Raw genomic sequence first — 27034 nt, forward strand, 5'->3', positions numbered from 1 at the left:
TCCTTTTAATGATTTTATTAGTATGGTCACAAGTTTGATGTCTACAGTACATTGATAATGTAGCTAGATACAAACATCTTAAATAAGTAAATTACATAAGTGTGTCAAGTTTTAAAAATGTCTACTCCGAGTGATCATGCATTTCCCATGCATTTGCATCTGCACCCCCAAATTACACAATACAATCTGTGCTTATCTTCACTGGGTCTTGAAGTGTGCCTCTTCTAAGTCAGGGCAGGAGTGTTGTGCCTTTTTGCAGGCCCAGACTTTGAAGGGCATCAATTTTGAACTCAGGCATTCCATGGAGCACGGTGGCTACACTGGGTTTTGCGGTTCAGGTGAAAACCCAGTTACGACTGACCGTTGCTTGTGTGAGCCACCTGACCCCTCAAGGGCTTGGCTTACTGATGTCCCTGCGTGAGGCCCACAGACAGTTTCTGTAAGTGTTTCCTCCCTGCGGGGGAGTCTAGAATCCAGGTGCGCAGTCTTCCAACATGCTGTCAGTGATATAGCTGGAGCCAAGATGAGACTCGTAATAACTTTTTTCATCAAAAGTATTAACAGTCCAACCAACAACCTGAATGCCTTTAGCTGACCACTTCTTCACGTAGTCCCTGGAGAAAGAGGAAAAATCCACCATTAGAATAATGCCAACTGTCCCAGAAATCTCTAATGGTCTCTGAGTATGATATTCACTGAGGACGAACAGCACCCAGGAGGAGCCTCTTAACCGGCCTCTGCACTGCAGCCAGACTGTTCCAAGCCCAGCATGAGCCTCCCCCACACTGCCGCAGCTTTAAATACTTCAGCCGCCTCCTAGAAACAATCCCTTGCTGCCACGTGCCCCTACTGGAGGCTGCAAGCAGTGGCCTAGCCCCACCTGTTTCTTTGGCCTCATCTTACGCCACATGCCCTTTTTCTTTTCTGTGCTGTATTCTTTCCTGTGTGTGAATGGATTTTTCATGCAATTCCATGCAAGAAACAGGCTCTTTCTTGCTACAACACTTTGGCATGTGTTTTCCCCTCTGACTTGGATCTCGACCCCTACCCTCCTCAATTCCCTTCAGATCTTAGCTTAGCTGTTTAGCTGTTACTTCCGTGGGGATGTTTTCCCTGACTCCTTTACTAGGAGAAATTAAACAGTACACATGCACTCTTCTCTCCTATACAGCATTTATCTTAGCTGTAATTTAATATTTATTGGATTGCTTTTTGATTAGCATCTCTCTCTTCCTCTTGACTATAAACTCCATGAGGGCAGGCCATGGCTTCCTTTTTTTCATCATGGCCATCATCAGCTTCTTAATACAGAACCTTGTAATACCATAGGCATACACCAAATATCTACTGAACTGAATGCACGCATGCCTGAAATAATATAAAACTTAAAAACTATAACCACCTGAAATACATAGCCATAAAATTGCCAAAACAGATTCAGAGAATGCTAACAGTTTAGGGAATGGAAAGTTTCTCAGAAGCAATGGAGTGGAGCCTGCAGGAAAGGTAGGAGAGATGAGGCCGGCGCCCACAAGACGTCTTCCCTGGATCCTGTGTTGGTTTTTAAAGGAAGCCAATCACAAGGAAATACAATTTCTCTGTTTCTGTTGTCACAGTTTGACACTATTTCTTTAAAATGCACTAAAAAACAAGAATAATTGATCGGTATCTTTTGGGGACAGTGAAATAGGCCTGAACTCTTCCCACCTAAGCAGCTAATGGCATTCTAAATTAATAAAGGCATGGCTGGCTCTGTGGGTGGGAAGCAATGCAGGTGTCCACTGTTAATCCTCCTTTTCCAAGAAGAACATCCAGGAAAGGTGTCAGGAGAAGATAAAATCTTCCAACTTACGGGGATATAAAATCCTTTTGTGCGAGGAAAGCTGAAACTCCACACAGGTACCACAAGATATTATGCATACTCCAATCAAGCAAAATGTCCAATGCCACAAACATGGACTGTTTCCAGAAAGTATCAAAGCGTGGTTTCCCATCTCCTGTGCGGCTAAGGCTCCAAGGTCTATGAATTAAAGCTGTTACTACATTCTGATCTGTTTGTCTCATCTGAAAAGAAATTTGGAAAAAGAAAGCCATAATCACATCTTAACTCTAATACCTCTCATTTGCTCTTTAGATTTAGCCAATGTACTCATTCTGAACGAGGAGGTCATAGGTGGTATGCTGCCCCCATGTCTACTAAATACTCTATCATACATCCTTTGAGAAAATAATGTGTTAGATGTAAACATACAGTATAAACAAGAACACTTCCTCCACAATCCTAAAAGAATTGCAATCCTATCTTTAAAATGAGAACATTATAATTTCAGGGTCAAATTTTAACAAAGTCATAAAGAGTAACTTTTAATTGGATATGGATTTAAATTATGGCTAGAGATAATTAGAATGCAATTAGGATGAACATGACCATTTCAAGATAGGCTGGTTAGCTTTTGATCCTTTTTAAAGAAAATGGCTAAAAAAAGGTGTGGGGGTGGGGAAATGGGCTGAGAGAAGTGAGAAGAGAGAAGTGGGGGCAGGATGAAGACAAAGCAATGGAGAGACGGGGATGCGGATGGGATCCTTTCAATCTGTGCTCTATGCTGCTCTGGAAAATGTATCACACATTTTAAAGGTCTGTGGTTAAGGAAGTTTGGGAAACGCTGATTCAAATGTCTAAAAGCCCCATTACACTATTCATCTCAATGACACTTTATATCTCAGTAGGCTCCACCCTTACTGTAAAATTTTAAATATATGGTATGTTGGCCATTGCTGAGGAACCAACTCATTGTTTTGGAAACTGGTGAACAAAACGCAAAATTAAGCATTTATTTGCAACTGAGTAGCTAAATCATAGATGAGAGTTCCTTTCTACAGAAGAATTCTACCTAGATAATGTGCTTTGTTGCTCAGCTGTGTCTGACTCTTTGCAACCCTATGGACTGTATGTAGCCCGCCAGGCTCCTCTGTCCATGGGGATTCTCCAGGCAAGAATACTGAAGTGGGTTACCATGCCCTCCTCCAGGGGATCTTCACAATCCAGGGATTGAACCCAGGTCTTCTGCATTGCAGGCACCACGAGGGAAGCCCATGAATACTGGAGTGGGTAGTCTATCCATTTTCCAGGGGATCTTCCCGACACAGGAATCAAACTGGGGTCTCTTGCATTGCAGGCAGATTCTTTACCAGCTGAGCTAACAGGGAAGCCCCTAATCTAGCTAATACATGAAGAATAAATGACAAACTTAAAATATTGATATTTTACAACTGCTAGTAAATTGCCACAACTGGACACTGGCATCAACAGCAGCTGCTGACAACACAAGTCAGTAAGACATTATGTACCTCCTGATGGAAAAAGACACTCACTTAAGAAATTACCTTGCCAAGAATAATTAAACCTAATCTGATTTATAGCTGTCACTACCAACTTATAGGAAATATACAGAGGAGACAATGTGTTCAATTGTATCATGGCATAATTAGCAAAATCCAGACTTTGGTAAATAAGCTTTACAAAACAGTTTGGTTTCTTCAATAAATATATCACAAGGTGAGGGGGACAAAATTTACAGGTTTTAAGATTTAAATTCTAACATGAAGTTCTTATTTGGGTCCTGATTCAAATGAATAATTTGTAAAAAAAAAACAAAAAAAAACAAAAAAACCCCAAACCAAAAACTATGATATTTGTGAGACAAATGAAAGTTTATACATTGGATATTTGATTGTCTTAAGGACTTCCTGTTAGGTTTTAGATGGGATAATGATATTGTGATTATGTTTTTTAAAGATACTTAATGCAATTTTTAAGGATGAAATGTCTGGAATCTGCTTCCAAATAACACTGGGGATAAATGGGATTATGGATGAAATAAGGATTATTGTTAAAGTTAGGAGGGCTGCTCTACTATCTACATATTTCAAATTAAGGCATATTTAAGACTTATTTTTTAAAAAGGTCTGTTCTGCTGTTACTTAGTAAGATGCAGAGATATATAATTCCTTCTGTTCTGAGAATGCTTACCAAAGTAATCTGAATGAGTTATAAACATAAAAGGAGGAGCTAAAAAGGAATCAAGGTACTTTAAAACGGGGTCCAAGTACCCTCCCCTTCCCAAATTTTTGTTAATTTAAAAGAGGGGTCTCTTTAATTGATTCAGTTCAGTTTAATAGGCATCTATCTTATGCTTATTTAGTCCATTGCTATTATCACCACCAACTAACATAATATTACAGACAACAAAAACCCAGAATTTTACCTTATAGATAACTTCTGGCAAGAAAGAGCAGACGATACTATTATTGTATAGTTTAGGAAATTCCATATATACTTTTTTTAGAGCATCAGTAGCCTGTAAAACAGAGAGATTCATGTATTTAAAATTTATTAAAATGCAGTCCCAGACAGTAACTACTGTATTATTAAGTACAACTCTATTAACTACATCAGAAGTGTACTAATATATGGGGATATTCAAAGGAGTACTGGAGGCACTTTAAACTCAAACCAGCAGATGAGTAAGCAGCGGGGGTGCTGCTGCTTTACTATTTTGCTGAGAGGCTCGCCTCCTTCTGTCATACTTTGGAAAAATACGGCAGACTACAGGCCAGTGGAGGCTGCAAGCAAAATTTTAAAGTCTTTTCCTTATATTCCAGTTTAGCCACTAGGAAAGGTCCTTTTATCCCTACAACTCTATCACTCTTTGCCTTTCCTAGCTCAAGCAGGAGTCAACCAGTCTGGGAAATAGAAAGGATAGATTTTCGTAGTCCAGAGAGAGAGGAAATGTCACCCATCACCAACATGGAGGGGGAAGCAATGGGACGGGGAGAAACTGGGGAGAGCTGGAAGTCTCCCAACTCTTCCCAGGAAGAGCAGAAGTTTCTTTTTGTAGCAATCCAGCTACTAAATGAAAAGAAATGACACAATTAAGATACTGGCATTGTGTAACCTTTATTGAATTAAGAGGTCTGGCCATGAAACAACAGTAGCAGCTAACAACAGAGGTGTCCAGATGTTAAGTGGACTGTAACACTGTTACATCATAATTCTTGAAATACCCCTAATTTTTGGAAAATCACATTTAACCTACAACCAAATATAAGCAATGAAATGCAATACAAAAAATAAGAAATTATTCATGTCATGCTTCCCTTCACTAATATCACAAAGTATGTGCTAGAAAGTTGAAGTCATTTTCAACCAACACGCACTGTGTGTGATGTTTCATCCAGATTCTTTATCGAATTCTCACAATGACCTTACACAGTCACTTCTTATGTTGTTCCCTCTTTGCCCACAAGGAAACCGAACCTGATCAAGGTTAACATCACACTGTAGTCAGTGACAGTTTAGTCATGTCCTCCAGCACCTGTGATCTTGCTCCTGTACTGCATCTCCAACTTGCTGCTGACACCTGTTTCTTTATATTCCCGCCTTGGTGAATTAGGTCACTATGTTCTATCCAAAGCTGCCCAAACCATCTGTGAATACCCAACCAGAAAGCTCAAATAGCAATACCTGGATTAAAAAGCAAAATTTCTCCTCCTCCATCACCCCTCCTTATTCTAAGAAAATAAGCAAGAAGGTCAGTACATTGTGGGTGAAACATATGGCCTCTCAGGGATTCCAAATGTGGGCCGTATCATCAATAAAACCTAAGGTGCCCATTGAAAATACATGTCCCCTCCCCCTCCCCAAAACAAACCATATTCCTTGAGCCCACGACTTGAGCCATTTTTAGGATTTAATCTCTGAATGGGGTGGCCTAGGAATTTGTATTTTCAATATGTATTCTTGGTGATTCTGATGCAGACTGACCGAAAAACCTAGATATAGAGAACCATCAGTTTACCAGAATAATAAATTAGCCAGAGCACCCTTCTCCTCTTTACTCAAAAATAGGAGTTTATTGTACTTAAGTTAGAGGTTCATATTTCCGGTTTTAACAATTGTTTTCAATTTTAAATAAAAATTTTTTTCAACACTTTTTATTTTTAATAAAAGTTTGTATCATTAGAACTCTCCAGGATTTCACAGGCAAGGAAATGGAGTGGGTTGCCATTTCCTTCTCCAGGGGATCTTCCTGACCCAGGGATCAAACCTGCATCTCCTGCATTGGCAGGTGGGTTCTTTACCTCTGAGCCACCTGGGAAGCCCCCAGCTGGTCATCAGTTCAGCTGAGTTGCTCAGTCGTGTCCGGCTCTTTGCGACCCCATGAATCGCAGCACACCAGGCCTCCCTGTCCATCACCAACTCCTGGAGTTTACTCCAACTCATGTCCATCGAGTCGGTGATGCCATCCAGCCATCTCATCCTCTGTCGTTCCCCTTCTCCTCCTGCCCCCAATCCCTCCCAGCATCAGGGTCTTTTCCAATGAGTCAACTCTTCGCATGAGGTGACCAGAGTATTGGAGTTTCAGCTTCAGCATCAGTCCTTCCAATGACCATAATTCTGACTGGGGGAAAATACCCCAGTTGTATAAATACAGAAAAATGTATTTGTACTTGAAAAGTTAAGAGAAAAAACATAATATGAACTGTATTTTCCCATTGATTTCCACTGCAATAATGTGTTTTTATGTATAAAAGTATATGTTCTAAAAGTTATGCAAAATCTTATTTGAAATGTAATACCATACTTTTAAAAAATTATAGTAGATAAAAGTATAACTATTCAAGTCATAGAATAAAAAAACTATATGTAAGGGGGACTTGTCTGGTGGTCCAGAGGTTAAGACTGCCTGTCAATGCAGGGGACATAGTCCACCATCTTCCCTGGTCCAGGAAGATCCCACAGGCTACTGAGCAACTAAGCCTGTGCACCTAGAACCTGAGCTCTGCAACAAGAGAAGCCACTGCAGTGAGAAGTCCGAGTATCGCAATGAAGAGTAGCCCCTGCTCGCTGCAACTAGAGAAAGCCTGAGCCTGTACACAGTAACGAAGACCCAGTACAGCCCATTAAAAAAAGAAAAAAAATACTATACATAAGGGACGTAAATCATACAAAAGGGGCAAATCTTTGTAGAAGGTAAATATCCTCTTAGCTATCAGAAGCTTTAAATACAGGAGCTTTCTTTAAATTCAGTCCACAGCTCTCTACCTAAGACTCATCAGCCAGATCCAACCAGTCTCGTGTTCAACTTCTGAAGTCCCGTTTATGAGGTTACTAGAGTGGTTTATTCAAGAAGTGCCTCTTTACTGTTTATTTAATATCTTTTGTGAATGTTTTATCCAAGTAAGAGAAACCTGACTCTTCTATTTCATGCTAGTTGTTGAATATTAGGAATTAAACAGTTCCATCAAAGTTTAAAAGGTTACAAGATTCCATACTTTACTGCTTCCTTGAAGATGTGGATTTTTGCTTTGTAAACTTTCATTACGCAAATATAATTTGTAAAAATAATTTAATAAGAAAATATACAATTAATTTTGAAATAGCCTAGCAAATAAAGAGGTATTTTCAAAAGAGAAGCCTATGGAATAAACCGTACCTTAGATGCATGGCCTTTGACATCAAAGAAGATTGTGAGGTTATGGTTTAGGCACTCTGCAACGGCTTCTCTTAGGGTAGGGATCTTTTCATTAGGGAAATCATTTCTACAAGAGAGGGGAAAGGAATAGTACAATGTGGGAAAAAAGAAAAGATAAAAATTAAATGAAACAGACATCTGACAAATGTCTCCCAACCAAAGGAAGAGTGTTTTCACCAACTTCCTTTCTCCAACCATCCCAAAGTCCAAGGACAATTTACTATATCTTCTTAAACCAAATTAAAGATATTCTAGGCCAAAGATCAGCAACAATAAAAATCATTAACTTTTTAGGCATTCACTGGATTTGTAATTAGTAACTTTAAGGGCAGAGTATATGCTATCTTTGGAGAACTCAGAGACTTAATTTTAAGATTGTGACTTCCCCAATAGAGTCTTACGTAGGAGAAATCCCTAGCAATACATATATATCTGTTAACTATATTGTTGTACATTTAAGTGCAACTTTAAAAAATAATTTTCTAATACATAAATTTTTTAAAAAGAAAAGGAAACTTAAGTGCCTGACACACCAGAAACCAGCTTTTCTCACATAATGAAATTTCAGTCTACATGATGTAACGTATGCTAATTCAACCACATTATTCCAGCGTTAAGATCTTGGTTTTAAAAAAGATAAGGATAACTTATATAAGCATTTCTGCTTTAAGTGTTGACTTTGAACTTTACATCTTAATAGCTACATCACTGTAATATGAACACCAGCCTTTCCCTCCCCTTTGGCAGAGCAATGGAGTAACTGTAATAGTAGAGAGCCATTTCAGCAGCCTTGACTCAGACTTTCAAATGTTATCAATATCCTTTCTAAAGTATGACTTCCTTTGGCTGACTATTTCTTTCAGTTCCAAGGAAAACAAAGTCCAAGTCATCTTGTGGGGAGGACTATAACTTAATCACTGGGTCAAATAAATTGATCAGCGAACTGATATAACATGAATTACAGTAAGAACACATTTTTCAGTATTACAAAGACAACAGGAGAGGGATTTAAATAGTCACATTACAAAGTATATTATTCAGTATACCAATACCAAGGTTTTTATATAGCTGTTAATGGTGGGATGGGCATGGGTTCTGTGGTCATACACGTTGAGAAACACTAAATTAAAGGTAAGAATTGATCGACAGGGATACACTGACAGATGTATCCTTAAGGGAAACATCTAAAGTATACAGTGTTTGATCTTATTTGATCATAGAACTGTTTTATTCTGGAACATCTTACAGAACTAGCTCTGACATACATACATACAATACACATATACAAATTTATGACAGTACAAAGTAATTGCCATGTTAGAGTACTGTCTTGAGAATAATTCTGAATCAAATCTGGCCTCAGTGGGAAAAGATGAAAAACATCTTATTTCTGTTGCCCTGGCATGTGCTTGTTACCTGGGAAACCTGTATACAGTAGAAAACAAAACAGAACAGAACAACTCTCCTGGAGCAGAATTAGAAGGTGAAAGATGCGTCTAGGCGACAACATACCACTTACCTTAATCTGTGATTTGCTGCAGCGTTAAGCTTCCTAATTTGTTCAAATGTCAAATCACACAGCCGACCAGTGCCATCAGTCGTCCTATCTACTGTGTTGTCGTGCATGATGACAGGAATCCCGTCAGAAGTAAACTCCAGGTCCAGTTCCACGCCTGCTGCTCCATTCTTAGCTGCCTTAACAAAAACACGGATGATTTTACTGTCAAGTGGCCACAGATGTCATTTTGCAATCTAAGCACTCAAGATGACCATCAGGGCTGGCTGAGCAGACTGTTTCTTTTACTGATTCTATTCCCTTCCTATACAAAATAGCAACCAAATCTGTTTCTTTTTTTCATGGATGTTAAAGGAAAACAACAGAATGGGAAAGACTAGAGATCTCTTCAAGAAAATTAGAGATACCAAGGGAATATTTCATGCAAAGATGGGCTCGATAAAGGACAGAATGGTATGGTCCTAACAGAAGCAAAAGATATTAAGAAAAGGTGGCAAGAATATACAGAACTGTACAAAAAAGATCTTCACGACCCAGATAATCACAATGGGGTGGTCACTCACCTAGAGCCAGACATCCTGGAATGTGAAGTCAAGTGGGCCTTAGAAAGCATCACTAATAACAAAGCTAGTGGAGGTGATGGAATTCCAGTTGAGCTATTTCATATCCTGAAAGATGATACTGTGAAAGTGCTGCACTCAATATGCGAGCAAATTTGGAAAACTCAACAGTGGCCACAGGACTGGAAAAGGTCAGTTTTCATTCCAATCCCAAAGAAAGGCAATGCCAAAGAATGCTCAAACTACCGCACAATTGCATTCATCTCACATGCTAGTAAAGTAATGCTCAAAATTCTCCAAGCCAGGCTTCAGCAATACGTGAACCATGAACTTCCAGATGTTCAAGCTGGATTAAGAAAAGGCAGAGGAACCAGAGATCAAATTACCAACATCCACTGGATCATAGAAAAAGCAAGAGAGTTCCAGAAAAATGTCTATTTCTGCTTTATTGACTATGCCAAAGCCTTTGACTGTGTGGATCACAATACACTGGAAAATTCTGAAAGAGATGGGAATACCAGACCACCTGACCTGCCTCTTGAGAAACCTATATGCAGGTCAGGAAGAAAGTTAGAACTGGACATGGAACAGACTGGTTCCAAATAGGAAAAGGAGTATGTCAAGGCTGTATATTGTCACCCTGCTTATTTAACTTATATATAGAGTACATCATGAGAAACGCCGGGCTGGAAGAAACAGGCTGGAATCAAGATTGCTGGGAGAAATATCAATAACCTCAGATATGCAGATGACACCGCCCTTATGGCAGAACGTGAAGAGGAACTAAATAGCCTCTTGATGAAAGTGAAAGAGGAGAGTGAAAAAGTTGGCTTAAAGCTCAACATTCAGAAAACTAAGATCATGGCATCTGGTCCCATCACTTCATGGCAAATAGATGGGGAAACAGTGGAAACAGTGTCAGACGTTATTTTTTTGGGCTCCAAAATCACTGCAGATGGTGATTGCAGCCATGAAATTAAATTAAATGCTTGCCCCTTGGGAGGAAAGTTATGACCAACCTAGATAGCATATTAAAAAGCAGAAACATTACTTTGCCAACAAAGGTCTGTCTAGTCAAGGCTATGGTTTTTCCAGTGGTCATGTATGGATGAGAGTTGGACTGTGAAGAAAGCTGAGCACCGAAGAATTGATGCTTTTCAACTGTGGTGTTGGCAAAGACTCTTGAGAGCCCCTTGGACTGCAAGGAGATCCAACCAGACCATCCTAAAGGAGCTCAGTCCTGGGTGTTCATTGGAAGGACTGATGCTGAAGCTGAAACTCCAATACTCTGGTCACCTCATGCAAAGAGCTGACTCATTGGAAAAGACCCTGATGCTGGGAGGGATTGGGGGCAGGAGGAGAAGGGGATGACAGAGGATGAGATGGCTGGATGGTATCACCGACTCGATGGACATGAGTTTGAGTAAACTCCGGGAGTTGGTGATTAACAGGGAGGCCTGGCGTGCTGTGATTCATGGGGTCGCAAAGAGTCGGACACGACTGAGCGACTCAACTGAACTGAACCTTACTTCAATTCAAGTAAGGTTAGGTGGCGCTAGTGGTAAAGAACCCGCCTGCCACGGCAGGAGACTTAAAAGACCAGTTCTCTGGGTCAGGAAGATCCCCTGTAGGAGGGCATGGCAACCCACTCCAGTATTCTTGGTTGAAGGCTCTCAAGGACAGAGAAGCCTGGCAGGCTACAGTCCATAGGGTCACAGAGTTGGACACGACTAAATGACTTAGTACGGCACAGCACAAGGTTAAAAATGCCAATGTAAGTAATTCCATAAAAACTTTGACTTCCCCACTTTTCTCATACTCAAGACTGGCAAATGGGGAGACTTTTGGAATTTGTTTTCTCTGGTTGCTTTAAATATATGGGCCATTAATGGCTTACAAATACTTAGTCAAATTTCACTGTTTACCCACACTCTTTGGTATAGACTCTCTGATGATCCCTCTGTGTTTGTTGATTAGTCGGCTTCTGCAATAACTGGATGAGTCAGGTTTCTGTTGGTTTAACTCCATCCTCTAGAGCAGAAACACCAAGCTGCCTCAAGGAGACACTACATTTGTTAATGTGAGCAGCACTGGCTGTTGGCCAACAAGCTGGTGAGCCCAATAAGGCACAGAAGGATTTATCTAAAAATAGAACATGAACATAAAGTTTGAAGGGCCACGCTCCTTTGAGACACACTGTCCAACATTTGCTTCCTTAGCTTGAGACAATGAAGATATGAAATGTCCATTATGATAAAGACCTTAAACTTAAAATAAATTTTTGTAATTATGCAAAAACATGAAATAATTTTTTTTAATTAGGCAAAAAAGACTTAATGGATATTAACATTTTGCCATATTTGCTTCAACCTCTTGCTGCCCTAAAACAATAATATGTATTATTTCAGTCATTATTCTAACTGTTTTTAATATTAACTCATTTGATCATCACAACCCTTTAGGAGGTACTATTAATATGTTATTTAACTTATACACAGAGTACATCATGTGCAGTGCTGGGTTGGATGAAGCACAAACAGGAATCAAGATTGCCGGGAGAAATGTCAATAACCTCAGATATGCAGTGGAGAAGGCAATGGCACCCCACTCCAGTACTCTTGCCTGGAAAATTCCATGGACGGAGGAGACTGGTAGGCTGCAGTCCATGGGGTCGCTAAGAGTCAGACACAACTGAGCGACTTCACTTTCATTTTTCACTTTCGTGCATTGGAGAAGGAAATGGCAACCCACTCCAGTATTCTTGCCTGGAGAATCCCAGGGACAGGGGAGCCTGGTGGGCTGCCATCTATGGGGTCGCACAGAGTTGGACGCGACTGAAGTGACTTAGCAGCAGTAGCAGATATGCAGACGACACCACCCTTATGGCGTTAACTGAAGAGGAACTAAAGAACCTCTTCATGAAAGTGAAAGAGGAGAGTGAAAAAGCTGGCTTAAAACTCAACATTGAAGAAATTAAGATCATGGCATCCAGTCCCATCACTTCATGGCAAATAGATGGGGACACAATGGAAACAGTGACAGACTTTATTTTCTTGGGCTTCAAAATCACTGCAGATGGTTACTGCAGCCATGAGATTAAAAGATGCTTGCTCCCTGGAAGAAAAGCTATGACGAACATAGATACCATATTAAAAAGCAGAGACATTATTATGCTGACAAAGGTCTGTATAGTCAAAGCTATGGTTTTTCCAGTAGTCATGTATGGATATGAGAGTTGGACCATTAAGAAAGCTAAGCGCTGAAAAAGTGATGCTTTTGAACTGTGGTGTTGGAGAAGACTCTTGAGAGTCCCTTGGACTGCAAGGAGATCCAACCAGTCCATCCTAAAGGAGATCAACCCTGAATATTCACTGGAAGGATTGATGCTGAAGCTGAAACTCCAATACTTTAGCCACCTGATGCAAAGAACTGACTCACTGGAAAAGACTCTGATGCTGGGAAAGATTGAAGGCAGGAGGAGAAGGGGACAATAGAGGATTAGATGGTTGGAGAGCATCACTGACTTGGTGGACATGAGTTTGCGCAAGCTCTGGGAATTGCTGATGGACAAGGAAGTCTGGCATGCTGCAATCCGTGGGGTTGCAAAGAGTTGGACATGACTGAGCAACTGAACTGATTAACAGGCTCATTTTCAGATGAGGAAAACTGACAGAGATTAAGAAACTTGTTCTGGGTTACACAAACAAGGATGTGGTACAGGCTGCACTTTCTTTCTTTTAAAAAAATATTTATTTATTTGACTCCACCAGGTCTTAGGTGTGACACGTGGTATCTTCATCTTCACTGTGGCAATGTTAACTCTTAGCTGTGAGGCATGTGGGATCTAGTTTCCTGACCAAGGATCGAACCTGAGCCCCCTGAATTGGGAGCATGGAGTCTTAACCACTGGACTACCACCGAAGTCCTGAGGCTACACTCTTAACCACATGACCTTACTATCACATACAGATACAGCTAGATACAGCTAATCCCTACCCTTTTCTTCTCCAAAGGTAACTGCCATGTGGATGTGCATTATTTCCATATCAACCCCTTATAGGTCTTTATATATTTACTACACACTTAAGTATCAATAAAAATATATGACACTGCAGTAGTGCATAGTAGACATTCAATAAATATTCACTATTGTTATTATGCTCTTTTTAATGACTTTAATTGTAGTACAGTCAAATTTATTATGTCCTTTATAGGTGGAGATTTGTCTATTTTACTTAAATCCTTTCTTAACCTCACTTATAAAGATAAATAACTATTTCTTTTTAGCTTCAAAGGTTGATTTTCACATATATTACTAAGATTTCCCACTCTAAAAATTCTAATCCCAACACTAACTGGCTATGTCATCTAATTACTTATATTACTCTGGACTGTTTCATCATTTTTATGATGATGCTTTTCAAAGGATCTTAAGAGTTGTTGTGAGAATTTAGAAATAATGCATGTAAATAACCAAGCTTGGTGCCTGGCTCAGAGACAGCACTCAATATAAGCTATTATGACTAGAAAAACACTTATGCCTTAGCGAAAAAGTCATTATTTAAGATGTAATGCTTACATCTACACTAATTAAAGGTACATCTTTTTATAAAAGTAAAAGTGTACCTTTTCTAAGTTAAAAATAATAATTATGCACTGGTAAAGCAACACTGTTTATATATTTTATAACATAAAACAAGATCACTTTTTCCAGTATTCACAGTGCAGCTCTCTCACTGTAACACAAATGTTAACCTCATTCTCTAAGGCTAGTAACTAGGTTCAATTATACTTTTATTCATTACGGCCATCTTTATTTGGGTACCACACAAAAAATAATAATGGTGGGAGAATAGGACAGTGTAGGATAGTAATAGATAAATAACCATATAATACAAATTCTTGTATTTTAGCAACAACAATTAGCAATAGAATAGTATAGCACAGTATAGTAATAGAAATCAGATCAATGTTGCCTTAGGGCAGAGGCAGTAGAGGGTGACTCCAAAGAGAACACATAGGAACATTCTAGGGTGACGGAAATGAAGTGGTGGCTAGCCAGGTATATGTTTATCAAAACTCATCAAAGTGTATACGGAAATATACCTTTAACTGTATGTAAATTATACTTCGACAAAACTGATTTTAAAGTATCTGCTTTAATAAAGTCATTGTATCTATTTATTGACCACGCTGTGCGGCTTGTGGGAGCTTAGTTCTCCAACCTCCTGCGTCGGAAGCCTGGAGTCTTAACCACTGGACTGTCTGGGAAGTTCCAAAGTCATTGTATTCATATGGCTTTTGAGATTCTATTCACATACCACAAAATTAATCCATTTGAAGTATACAATTCAATTTTTTTAAAGCGCATTTGCAATTGTGCATTCATCACCACAATGAATTTCCAAACTTCTTCATCACCCCCCTAAAAAAATCCCATACCCATTAGCAGTCAGTCCCTACTTCCCTCTCTGACCCTCCCAGTCCCTGGCAACTACTAATCTGCTTCTCTTTCTGTGGCTTCGCCTATTCTAGACATTTTCTAAAAACAGAATTATATAATATGCAATCTTCTGTGACTAGGTTCTTTTACTTAGCATACTGTTTTCAAGGTTCATTCATGTTATGCATGTATGAGGACTTCATTCCTTTTCCCTGCTAAATAATATCCCAGTGTGGATATAGCACATTTTATTTACCCTTTCATCAGCGGATGGACAGTTCTGTTGTTTCCATTTTTTTGCTATTATGAGTAATGCTGTGGGGTTGCAAAGAGTTGGACATGACTGAGCGACTGAACTGATTAACAGGCTCATTTTCAGATGAGGAAAACTAACAGAGATTAAGAAACTTGTTCTGGGTTACACAAACAAGGATGTGGTACAGGCTGCACTTTCTTTCTTCTAAAAAAATATTTATTTATTTGACTCCACCAGGTCTTAGGTGTGACACGTGGTATCTTCATCTTCACTGTGGCAATGTTAACTCTGTTTTTGGGGAACATTCTTGTATGATGCACATTTTTACACGGTGCATGTTTTCAATTCCTTTGAATACATAACTAGGAGTGGAACCGCTGGTTCATATGGTAATTCTAAACTTAACCTTTTGAGGAACTGCCAGACTAGTTTCCCATCATGTGTATGAAGGTTCCAATTTCTCCATAATCTTGTCAATACTACTTCTTGTCTTTTTGCTTATACCTGTCCTAGTGGGTATGACAGGGAAAGGTATACCCAACTAAATGCAGAGTTCCAGAGAATTGCAAGGAGAGACAAGAAGGCATTCTTCCATGAACAATGCAAAGAAATACAGGAAAACAACAGAAGGGGAAAGACCAGAGATTTCTTCAAGAAAACTGGAAAAATCAAAGGAATGTTTCATCCAAAGATGGGCACAATAAAGGACGGAAACAGTAAAGACCTAATAGAAGCAGAAGAGATCAAGAAGAAATGGAAAGAATACACAGAACTATACAAAAAAGATCGAATGACCCAGACAACCACGATGGTGTGGTCACTCACCCAGAGCCAGACATCCTAGCACATGAAGTCAAATGGGCCTGAGGAAGCACTGCTGCCAATAAAGCTCGTGGAGGTGATGGGATTCCAGCAGAGCTATTTAAAATCCTAAAAGATGGGAGCGGCAGCTGCGCAGCCCTGAGCGACTTTAAGATGTCACGGCACCCCCAGGCCCGGAGCTCCAGTTCCACCACATCTTTGGCAAACCAGCCAGCAAGAACTGCTACGCTTCTGTGCCCATCACCCACAGAGTCCCAGACAATCATTTCTGTGCTGTGAACCCCCACTTCATCGCAGTCATGACTGAGTGTACTGGTGGGGGTGCCTTCCTCGTCATCCCCTTGCACCGGACAGGAAAGCTGGACCCCTACTACCTGAAGGTCTGCGGGCACAGAGGGAATGTTTTAGATGTCAAATGGAACCCTTTCAATGATTGTGAGCTTGCCTCCTGTTCTGAAGATGCCATGATTAAAATCTGGGACATCCCCAAGCAGCTGCTGACCAAGAACCTCACAGCCTTCAGGAAGGAGCTGGTGGGCCACGCCCGCAGAGTGGGCCTGGTGGAGTGGCACCCCACGGCTGCCAACATCCTCTTCTGCTCCGGCTACGACTACAAGGTGATGATCTGGAACCTGGATTCAAAGGAGTCTGTAATCATGAGCCCGTGAAGACAATTAATTGTCACCAAGACGTGATCCTCTCCACGTCCTTCAACACTAACGGCAGCCTGCTGGCCAGTGCCTGTAAAGACTGCAAGATTCGGGTTCTGGACTCCCGAGCAGGGACCATCCTTCAGGAAGCCAATAGAAAGGCACCGGGCCAACAAAGCGCTGTTTCTGGGGAACCTGCAGAAGCTGCTGCCCACAGGCACATCCCGAGGGAGCAACCAGCAGATGGCCCTAGGGGACTAGGACGGCCTCTGTGACAGGTGGACCTAGATGGCCCCTCGGGCGCGCTGCTTCCCTCCTATGATGCGGACACCAACATGCTCTCCGTGGTGGGGAAGGGAGACAGGAACATCCACTGCTATGAGATCAGTGCCAACAAACTGCGCCTGAACCACCCGATGGAACACCGCTCCTATAATCCACAGCGGGGGGTCGGGGTTATGCCAAAGAGAGGTCTCAATGTGTCCTCCTGAGAGATCTTCCGTTTCTACAAGCTGATCACATCCAAAAGCCTCATCGCGCCCAGATCCATGATTGTACCCCAGCAGTCAGGATCCTACCAAGAGGACATCTACCTGCCCATGGCCAGTGCCCAGCCCCCTCTGACAGCCCAGGTGCCAAGCCACGGAGCCTGCAGCCTCTGCCCTCAGAGAGACCCCTCTCCGTTCCCACGGTCCCACCTCGTCTCTTCAACCAGACAGAAAGGCTGGTTGCAGAGGATGGCCGGAGGCCCTTCTCCCTGCTAGAGGAGAAGGCGCCAAGGTGGGCGGCAGAACACAGACTGGAGAAGAAAACCTGGCTCACAGATTGCTCTGACATCTTTGAATGCCCCCCACCAAAGGCAGAGAAAGAGCTGCTGCAGACGTTCTACTGGCTTCAAGATGAGACCCAAAGGCTCTGGAAGCTGGTGACACAGGATAAGGTCCAGGCCGAACAGCTGGAACTGGAGATCAGACACTTGTGGATGAGCTCACAGAGGCTCTGAGCAGAGTCCTCTGCCCTCCTCACCCGCAGGGGCACCTGTCGGCTCCATGGGGAGGTCCAGAACCAAACCACAGGTCCTCTGAGAACACCCAGTTTCTATATATATATTTTTTTTACTAGAAATGAAACTCTTGGTCACTGAAAGATTCCAGTGGGATCTGCTGCCGATTTTCCATTTGCCTTCTTGAAACAATGGTGTCTGAACTGACTCTTTTTAGATGATACTTCGGCTGACTTGTTTTGAACGGTCCACGATAATTTCTCAAGGAAAACAGTACTGTAGAAAGTTAGAGCTGGAAGGACCTAGGAGGTGAAGCTGCCTCTGGTTTTCAAGCTGTGGTTCACAGCAAGGCGGGGTGGGGAAGGTTAAGCCAGGAGGGCCGTTTTGTAATATTGGCTTCTATGGAATACATAATTCTGCTACTAAAAATTGGAAGTTTGCAAAGCAAATAATAAAAAATCCTAAAAGATGATGCTATTAAAGTGCTGCACTCAATATGTCAGCAAATTTGGAAAACCCAGTAGTGGCCATAGGTCAGTTTTCAATAAAATTCCAAAGAAAGGCAATGCCAAAGAATGTTCAAATTACCCTACAATTGCACTCATTTCACATGTTAGCAAGATTATGCTCAAAATCCTTCAAGCTGGGCTTCAGCAATATGTGAACAGAGAACTTCCAGATATATACCCTGGATTTAGAAAACGCAGAGGAACCAGAGGTCAAGTTGCCGACATCCGCTGGGTCATAGAAAAAGCAAGGGAATTCCAAAAACACATCTACTTCTGCTTCATTGACTACACTCAAGCCTTTGACTATGTGGACCACAACAAACTGGAAAATTCTTGAAGAGACGGGAATACCAGACCACCTTACCTGCCCCCTGAGAAATCTTTATGCAGGTCAGGAAGCAACAGTTAGAACTGGACATGGAACAACAGACTGGTTCCAAATAGGAAAAGGAGTATGTCAAGGCTGTATATTGTCACCCTGCTTATTTAACTTATATGCAGAGTACATCATGAGAAATGCTGGGCTGGATGAAGCACAAGCTGGAATCAAGATTGCTGGGAGAAATATTAATAACCTTGGATATGCAGATGACACCACCCTAATGGCAGAAAGCAAAGAGGAACTAAAGAGCTTCTTGATGAAAGTGAAGGGGGAGAGTGAAAAATCCGGCTTAAAACTCAGTATTAAAAACACTAAGATCATGGCATCTGGTCCCATCATTTCATGACAAATAGAAGGGGAAAAGGTGGAATCAGTAACACATTTCCTCTTCTTGAGCTCTAAAATCACTGCGGATGGTGACTGCAGACAGGAAGTTAGAAGACGATTGCTTCTTGGCAAGAAAGCTATGACAGACCCAGACAGTGTGTTAAAAAGCAAAGACATCACTTTGCCAACAAAGGTCCGTATAGTCAAGGCTATGGTCTTTCCAGTAGTCATGTACGGATGCGAGAGCTGGGTCATAAAGAAGGCAGAGAACCGAAGAATTGATGCTTTCAAACTGTGGTGTTGGAGAAGACACTTGAGAGTCCCTTGGACAGCAAGGAGATCAAACCAGTTGATCTTAAAGGAAATCAACCCTGAATACTCACTAAAGGAGATACTGAAGCTGAAACTCCAGTATTTTGGTCATCGGATGCAAACAGCTGACTCACTGAAAAAGACCCTGATGCTGGCAAAGATCGAAGGCAGAAGGAAAAAAGGGCAACAGAGGATGAGATGCTTGGATGGCATCACCGATTCAATGGCCATCAACTTGGGCAAACTCCAGATGGTGAGGGACAGAGAGGCCTGGTGTGCTGCAGTCCATAGGGTCACAAAGAGTTGGACATGACTTGGCGACTGAACGACAACAACAAAGGGAGTGTGAAGTAGTATTTCACTGTGGTTTTGATTTGCATTTTTCTGATGGCTGATGGTGACGATTATCTTTTCTGATGGGCTACTTGTACACCACAATTCTTCCAACAAACGTCAATATTTATCGAGTGCCTGCTATGTATCAGTCACTGTTCTAAGTAGTGAAGAGACTGGTAAGCAATGAAGAAAAGGAACATGGATCTTACATTTTAGTGGGGTGAAAGAGATTATGAACATGTTACATGTACAATGGTAGTGATAAAAGTTTGAAAAAGAAAATGGAGGGTAATGTGAAAGTTAAGGCAGGTAGCAGACAAGCCAATCAGGGAAGGGCTGTTTAAGAATATGGTATCTGAGAACAAGACAGAAAGCCCAGAGATACACCCACACACCTACAGACATCTTATTTTTTGAGAAAGGAGGCGAGAACATACAATGGGGCAGAGACAATCTCTTCAGTAAGTGGTGCTGGGAAAACTAGACAGCTACATGCAAAAGAATGAAACCAGATAAATCAAAATGGATTAAAGACCTAAAGGTATGATTAGAAACCATAAAACTCACAGGCAAAAGATCCCATGACATAAATAACAGCACTATCTTCTATGACCCACCTTCTACAGTAATGGAAATAAAAACAAAAATAAACAGGTTAAACTTAAAAGCTTTTACACAGCAAAGGGAACTATAAACAAGGTGAAAAGACAATCCTCAGAATGAGAAAAAAATAATAGCAAATGAAACAACTGACAAAGGATTAATTTCCAAAATAGACAAGCAGCTCATGCAACTCAATATCGAAAAACAAACAACCCAATCAAAAATGGGCAAAGGACCTAAACAGACATTTCTCCAGAGAAGACGTACTGCTGGCAATTAAACACATGAAAAGATGCTGAACATCACTCATTATTAGAGAAATGCAAATCAAAAGTACAATGAGATATCACCTCCCATTGGTCAGGGACGGCCATCATCAAAAAAATCTACAAACAATAAATGCTGGAGGGGGTGTGGAGATAAGGCAACTCTCTTGCACTATTGGTGGGAAATGTAAACTGATACAGCCAAAATGGAAGACAGTATGGAGATTCCATAAAAAACTAGGAATAAAGCTACTATACGATCCAATAATCCCACTACTGGGCCTATACCCTGAGAAAACCATAACTGAAAAAAAAAACACATGTACCCCAAAGTTCACTGCAGTACTATTTACTAGGAGTACTAGGACACAGGAGCAACCTAGATGTCCTCTGACAGATGAGTGGATAAAGCAGCTGTGGTAGATATATACAATGGACTACTACTCAGCCATAAAAGCAAAGATCTGAGTCAGTGCTAATGAGATGGATGAACCTAAAGCCTATTTTACAGGATGAATCTGCTATAGAAACTGTGGTGGTAGAAAGAGACGAGCGGCACTTGGAGATGCAGAACAGCAGGGTTTATTCAGCACCAGTGCGGGCTCAGCGGAGTCACCTCCAGCCTCCCCCACCCACCCTGCTCTCCCCAACCCCGGGCTCCGCCCCAGGCAGAAGCAATGGGCAAAGCAAGATTACAGGCGCAGAGGTGGTGAGCAAAAGCTGTTTAAGCAAGATAACAGGCAGAAGGCAGAAAGTTGTTATTCTCGATGGGGGTTGGTATTCCAGTTGAGGGTTCCCACCTCAAACCAAGTCAGAAAGAGAAAAGCAAATATCATACATTAATACATGTATGTGGAAACTAGAAAAATCGTACAGATGAACCTATTTGCAGGGCAGCAATGGAGACGCAGACATAGAGAAGAGACTTATGGATACTCTGGGTGGTGGGGGGAAGGAAGAGGGTGGGATGAATGGAGAGAGTAGCATGGAAATATATACACTACCACATGTAAAATAGATAGCCAACGGGAATTTGCTATATGACTCAGGGAACTCCAACCAGGGCTGTGTGACAACCTAGAGGGGTGGGATAGGATGGGATGGGAGGTGGAAGGGATGTTCAACAGGGAGGGGACATGTGTATACCTACGGTTGATTCATGTTGATGTATGGCAGAAACTCACACAATATTGTAAAGCAATTATCCTTCAATTAAAAATAGATAAATTAAGAAAAAAAAGAATATGACATCTGAGCTGAGACTTTAGTGATAAAAGGGAGTCAACAAAACAAAGATCCAGGAGAAAAGTTTTCTAAGTAAAAGAAATAGCCAGTGTGATACAAACGCCACAAACTAGAAAGAAGCCATAAAGTACCGACTGCCTACAGGGATCTATTCCTTTTCTTCTTCCTTGCTGGTAGAGAACTCCTTTTGCCTGTGTTCAGTTCTCTCCTGTGCTGTAAGCGGACTATTACCAATCCCTCCTCGGGTGTGTGCGTGCATGTGGGAGACAGAAAGACTGACAGAGAGTGACTGACTTCTGAAAAGACTTATGGAAGAGGGACTGGAGTCTTTTCTTGAGGTCAGATGCTGATACATAAGAATATGAGGCCTGGGGTTGCAATGGTCACCTGGCAACTATCAATACAATGAGGGCTATCAATATAGTACAAATATGCTACAGGTGGCAGAGCAGACAGAGCTAGAAACCGAGTCCTCCACAATCACAAATCGCACAGCTAAATAAACCATCCGAGAAGTTACCTCTCCCAGACGTACCTCTTATGGAATAAAGTCCGCTTATTGTTTGAAATATTTGAAGTTAGATTTTCTATTGCATGAAGCTAAAAGCATCATCAATAAACACCCAAGGTAGTTTAACCAAAGAGAGCAGGGGCTTTGAGAAAGGTCCCAAATAGAAAGTTATTTTGATTTTACCTAAGTGCAATAGAAAAACAACTGGAGGGTTTTCAAAATTGGCAGGATTTAATCTGAATTATACTTTTAAAGCTGCACTCTGGTCCCTCTGTGGAGAGTGAACTGCAGGTTTAATTTCATGCTTCAGTCACTGGTTGTAATTGTGAATCTTTCTGGAATGCATTCATCTCACCTCTCTCAAGGTTCTCCTTCTCTAGCTATTCTATAACCTACCAGAAATTCTACCACTGTCAAAATGTCTTCCCTTAATTTTTACAAAATGGAATGTTTACTATAAATTATGAGCTGCAAACAAGCAAAGGGAGCAAGAACAGGACAAAAAACAAACTCTGAAGCGAATAAACTACATACTTCTTTTTGAAGTCAAGAGGGATGTCTTCTGCAGCTAAATTCTGTCTCGGCTAAACAGCTCACTGACAATGACCTCAAGCTAAATGACATCTCATTTCCTCTTAAAACCAGGAATCAGCTTGGAACGATGTTATTGAATCATAATTACATAAAGACACGTTCAACCTAAACACATAAGGTATGAATGGAATTTAGCTATAATTCCCTTGCAACACAATAGGATATGACACTCTATCCATGTATGTGTATTTTGCATACACATATCTCCACATTTAATATGGCTTCTATTTAGTTGACATCCTGGCCAAACCACGACATCCATTGGTAAATACTTATGAATACCTTCTGTGCTCAACTAACACTGAGTTATACTTTAAGGCATGGACATGAACTTGGGCAAACTCCAGGAGATGGTGAGGGACAGGGAAGGTAGTCCATGGGGTTGTGAAGAGTCAGCTATGACTTGGCGACTGAACAAAAACATACTTTAAGGCAACTTAGATAAAGGTAAGTTGAAATGAAAGCCAGTAACAATGTTTTTTTTTTTATAGTAATTATTCCTTTTCATGACAATTTTATCTCCTGTTATGTTTCTTCATCCAACCTTTCGGTTTGTTTAGAATGAGAAATACATTCTTCACTATCTTTAGTCTTATTTTTAAAATTGATTTCAATTGGAGAATAATTACAATATTGTGATGGTTTTTGCCATACATCAGCATGAACTGGCCACAGGTATACACGTGTCCCCTCCCTGCTGAACGCCCCTGCCACCTCACTCCCCACCTCATCCTTCCATGTTGTTAGAGCTCTGGCTTTGGGTTCCCTGCATCATACATCAACTTCCCACTGGCTTTTTATTTCACATATGGCAATGTATATGTTTCAATGCTATTTTCTCAAATCATCCACCTTCTCCTTCTCCCACTGTGCCCGAAAGTCTGTCCTTTTTTTTTTTTTTGCTTGGTTTTTTTATTGTTTTATTTTGTTCCTTATGTTTTTAGAATTATTTTTAAGCAGAATGCTAGAAGAGCTGCTCTGTCTCCCTTCTGTCACAAAGAACTAAAGGGAAAGAAGCATAAAAGACGTAACTTGGTTTATAAAGTTAGATGCCCTTCACCAAATTAAAACTGCCTTCTGACCCTCTTCCTTCTTCAGACTTAAAACTTTTTACCTTTACTTTGTCTTTAGATTCTTGGCCCAAAGAGCTAACATTTGTGGAAGTCTTATCTTGGGCCGAGCACTTTATGTAGACTACTTTACTGAATCACAACTGATTAGGTGGATATTAACATTATTCCCACTTTACCAATGAGGAAACTAAGGTCAGAGCTAGGATCAGAGTGAGGCAAGGTATGCTATGCTTGCTACATCCTACCCGTGACTCTGACTGGGACACAGAGCACTTAAGTAACTCGCTCACCACACAAAACTGTCTGTCCCTTAGCTGGACAAAGAAAGGTCAGTCCAAATTCAACATCCTGGAACATGAATATTCTAATCTACAACAAAGAGCACTGGGGCTTAGAATCAGAAGGTGATACCGCGCAGGGCCCTGCAGAGCTTGTGGGCACAAAGACTTATTTGTGTCCCCCCACTTCTTGTATTATAGGAAACAGCTTTCAGCCAGCCTCCATGACCTTCCCTGAGTTCCAAAGGGCAGAGTCAAGCAGTTGTTAATCAGGGAAGGGAGTGGATGAGAGACCAGGGAGAAATAGTCAAGAACAGTCTTGGGGCAAGGTCCTGTTTCCCTATCAACAGATAAACACAGCAATATCTTTGAGTTACTTTACAGGTACTAAAACCCCCTCCAGGTGGGTGAATTTATGATTAACGATGGTATGCTGCCCAGAAGCATGTAGATCCCAGACCAGTTGGACCTGAAGGTTGAAGATGTAGACTCCCACTTAGCTCACCACCAATCCATCAGAAGAATGTCCATGAGCTGATCATGCCCTCTTTGAAGAATTACTATAAAACTCGCTGTCTTCCCAAAGTGGGGACATATGGTTTTGAGGGCATTAGCCCACTGTGGCCCCCTTTCCTTGGCAAAGCAATAAAGCTATCTTTTTCTACTTCACCCAAAACTCTGTCTCTGAGATTTGACTTGGCACTGGTGTACAGAGAAGCTGAGCTTACAGAATCAAACGCTGAATTTGAGAAAGAGCTGTGTGTGTTTGAGCCAGTATTCCTACCGACTCAAAGTTAAAGTGTTTCAGAGAAATGAGAGGATCAGATATATTTTCACAGATGCAACAGTGCCCAGACAACTGGAAAGCTCTCTTACTAAGCAAGCTATCATTATGATGAAGTCTGGAGACTGCCAAGAGAGCCTTGTGAAAAGGGGAGGCAGAAATCATCAGAAGTCCTGCTGCCAGGGTTGTCTGACCATGGGGATCCTAATAAGGAGAGGATCTGGATACTTTGGAGGGCAAATAAAGACAGCCCCTGTGAAAGTGATCCACTTAGAATATGTAAGCTAACCACTGACCAAGACTCTCCTTAACCAGGCCAGATTTCCTGCTTCATTCACACACCAACCTTTGTTTAGCCCCTTGAAGTCAGGCCATATACTATTCTGTTACCTAAGGATCCCAACATCATTCCCACCTTAGAACCTTTGCACTTGCTGTTTCCATTTCCTGGAGCACTCTCCCCCCAGATTAATGGGTGGCTCTTCATAATTACAGTTTCAGTTCAAAGGTCACTTTCCAACAGGATTTTTGTCTACAGTAGCATGACTTCTCCCTCTAGTCATTCCTTATTGCGTTAGCCTATTTCTTCATTGCACTCATTGCTCTCTTAGAAGTACCTCATTTATGTACTTGTTTAAGGCCTGTCTCCCCTACTCTAACGCCAAGCTCTGTGAAAGCAGGGACCCCTTCTGTCTTGGTCATGACTATCCTCAGTACCTGGCATATAGCAAATACACAGGTATTTGCAGTGTTCCATAAATACTTGGAAGTCAGGAGATTTTCCGGAATTCAGACGGATTGATGGTCACTTCAGTGTATTCTTTGTGGACGAATGGGGAATGGCAAGGCCATCATGAAAAGGTTGGGGAACCTTCGGAATGGCAGGCAAAAGTCCAAGCTCCCAGGAGGGGCACAGGGGCGGGAGGGGTGCGGGACTCACCTGCCGAATGGCTGCCAGCGTGTTCTCGGGAGCGTCGTGGCTGCCTCCGCGGTGGGCGATGGCGGAAACGCGGTCCCGGGGCTTGAGCACCTGCATAGCCCTGCGGGAGGGCACCGGCTCAAAGCTGAAGAGGCGCAACAGGAGGTAGAGGCTGCCAGTGAAGAGGCAGGCATTGAAGGGACTGCGCGTCAGCAGCAGCAGCACCAGCAGCAGGAAGGAGAAGGGGCCCATGAGGCCCCCCTGATCCTCCCACAGCCACATGCCGGCGCCCGCACCGGCACGGATGGGAGGCCCGGACCCGCCGGGCTCCCAGGACAGGACACCGAGAAGCTAGGACGAGAGCCCAAAACGCCGGCTGCAGCCAGCACCCTTTGAGTGGACCAGCGCCGCACAATGGCGGCAGCCGCTACTTCCGGAGAAGGATTCCGAGGCCCAGCCAATCAGGGCCGAGGATCTCCAGAGCGCGGGGCGGAGCCGCTGCCAAGGCAACGGAGGCGGGCTCAGGCTCCCGGCTGGCATTCCAAAGTGGCTTTGGGTTAATCTGCAGTCCGGACTTTTATCAAGGCTTTCAAACACTAGAAAGAAGGGAGGGATATAAGAGCAGTCTTAAGGTCGTAAGACTAGAAAAGATCTTAATGACTCCATTTTGCCATCAAGAGACCTGCCCAGGATTCCTCTGAAGGGGCACGACGCTTAGACTAGTTATTAGTTTAAGGTATGCAAACACCGGGTCTTCCCTTGTGACTCGGCTGGTAAAGAATCCGCCTGCAATGCGGGAGACCTGGGTTCCATCCCTGAGTTGGGAAGATCCCCTGGAGAAGGGAAAGGCTACCCACTCTGGCCTTGGAGAATGCCATGGACTGCATAGTCCATGGGGTCGCAAAGAGCCAGACAGGACTGAGTGACTTTCACTTCACTTCATGCAAACACCAGTCCAGATGCTCAGGGCAACAGCAAGTGAACAGGACCGACAGCGTCCTTGCTGTCGTGGTGCTTACATTCTTGTGGGGGAAAATAATAGTGTTAGAGTGTACAGCTAACATTTATAGAGCATATAACCATGTTACGGACTTCCCTGGTGGCTCAGAC

The 27034-nt window shown here is 42.0% G+C and overlaps 1 protein-coding gene and 1 pseudogene across 2 annotated transcripts; one reads left to right on the forward strand and one right to left on the reverse strand.

Annotated features, from left to right (window-relative positions):
• On the reverse strand, positions 1-26353 carry GDE1 (glycerophosphodiester phosphodiesterase 1). 2 transcript variants are annotated; one of them, XM_061152936.1, is made up of 6 exons: positions 25946-26353; positions 9055-9230; positions 7497-7602; positions 4266-4358; positions 1853-2064; positions 1-614 (listed from the first exon to the last, which is right to left on the reverse strand). In XM_061152936.1, exons 1-6 carry the CDS (start codon positions 26204-26206, stop codon positions 467-469), a joined length of 996 nt encoding a protein of 331 aa, XP_061008919.1. In that variant the 5' UTR covers positions 26207-26353; the 3' UTR covers positions 1-466. The 2 variants fall into 2 exon arrangements, with proteins under 2 accessions (XP_061008919.1, XP_061008920.1); XM_061152937.1 differs by having other exon boundaries at positions 9055-9226; positions 25946-26085.
• Positions 16286-17785, forward strand: LOC133064029 (coronin-2A-like; annotated as a pseudogene).
• Positions 26354-27034: the final 681 nt, after the last annotated feature.

This window comes from Dama dama, chromosome 10, assembly GCF_033118175.1.
Source record: "Dama dama isolate Ldn47 chromosome 10, ASM3311817v1, whole genome shotgun sequence".
In the NCBI taxonomy this organism is placed as follows: Eukaryota; Metazoa; Chordata; class Mammalia; order Artiodactyla; family Cervidae; genus Dama; species Dama dama.

Coding starts and splice junctions, on each gene's coding strand:
- GDE1 (XM_061152936.1), bottom strand. CDS start 26,206: ATGTGGCTGTGGGAGGATCAGGGGGGCCTCATGGGCCCCTTCTCCTTC. Junction 7,603..9,054: donor GCAGCAAATCACAGATTAAG/GTAAGTGGTATG, acceptor CCTCTCTTGTAG/AAATGATTTCCCTAATGAAA. Junction 2,065..4,265: donor TGCCAGAAGTTATCTATAAG/GTAAAATTCTGG, acceptor ATTTCTTTTCAG/ATGAGACAAACAGATCAGAA.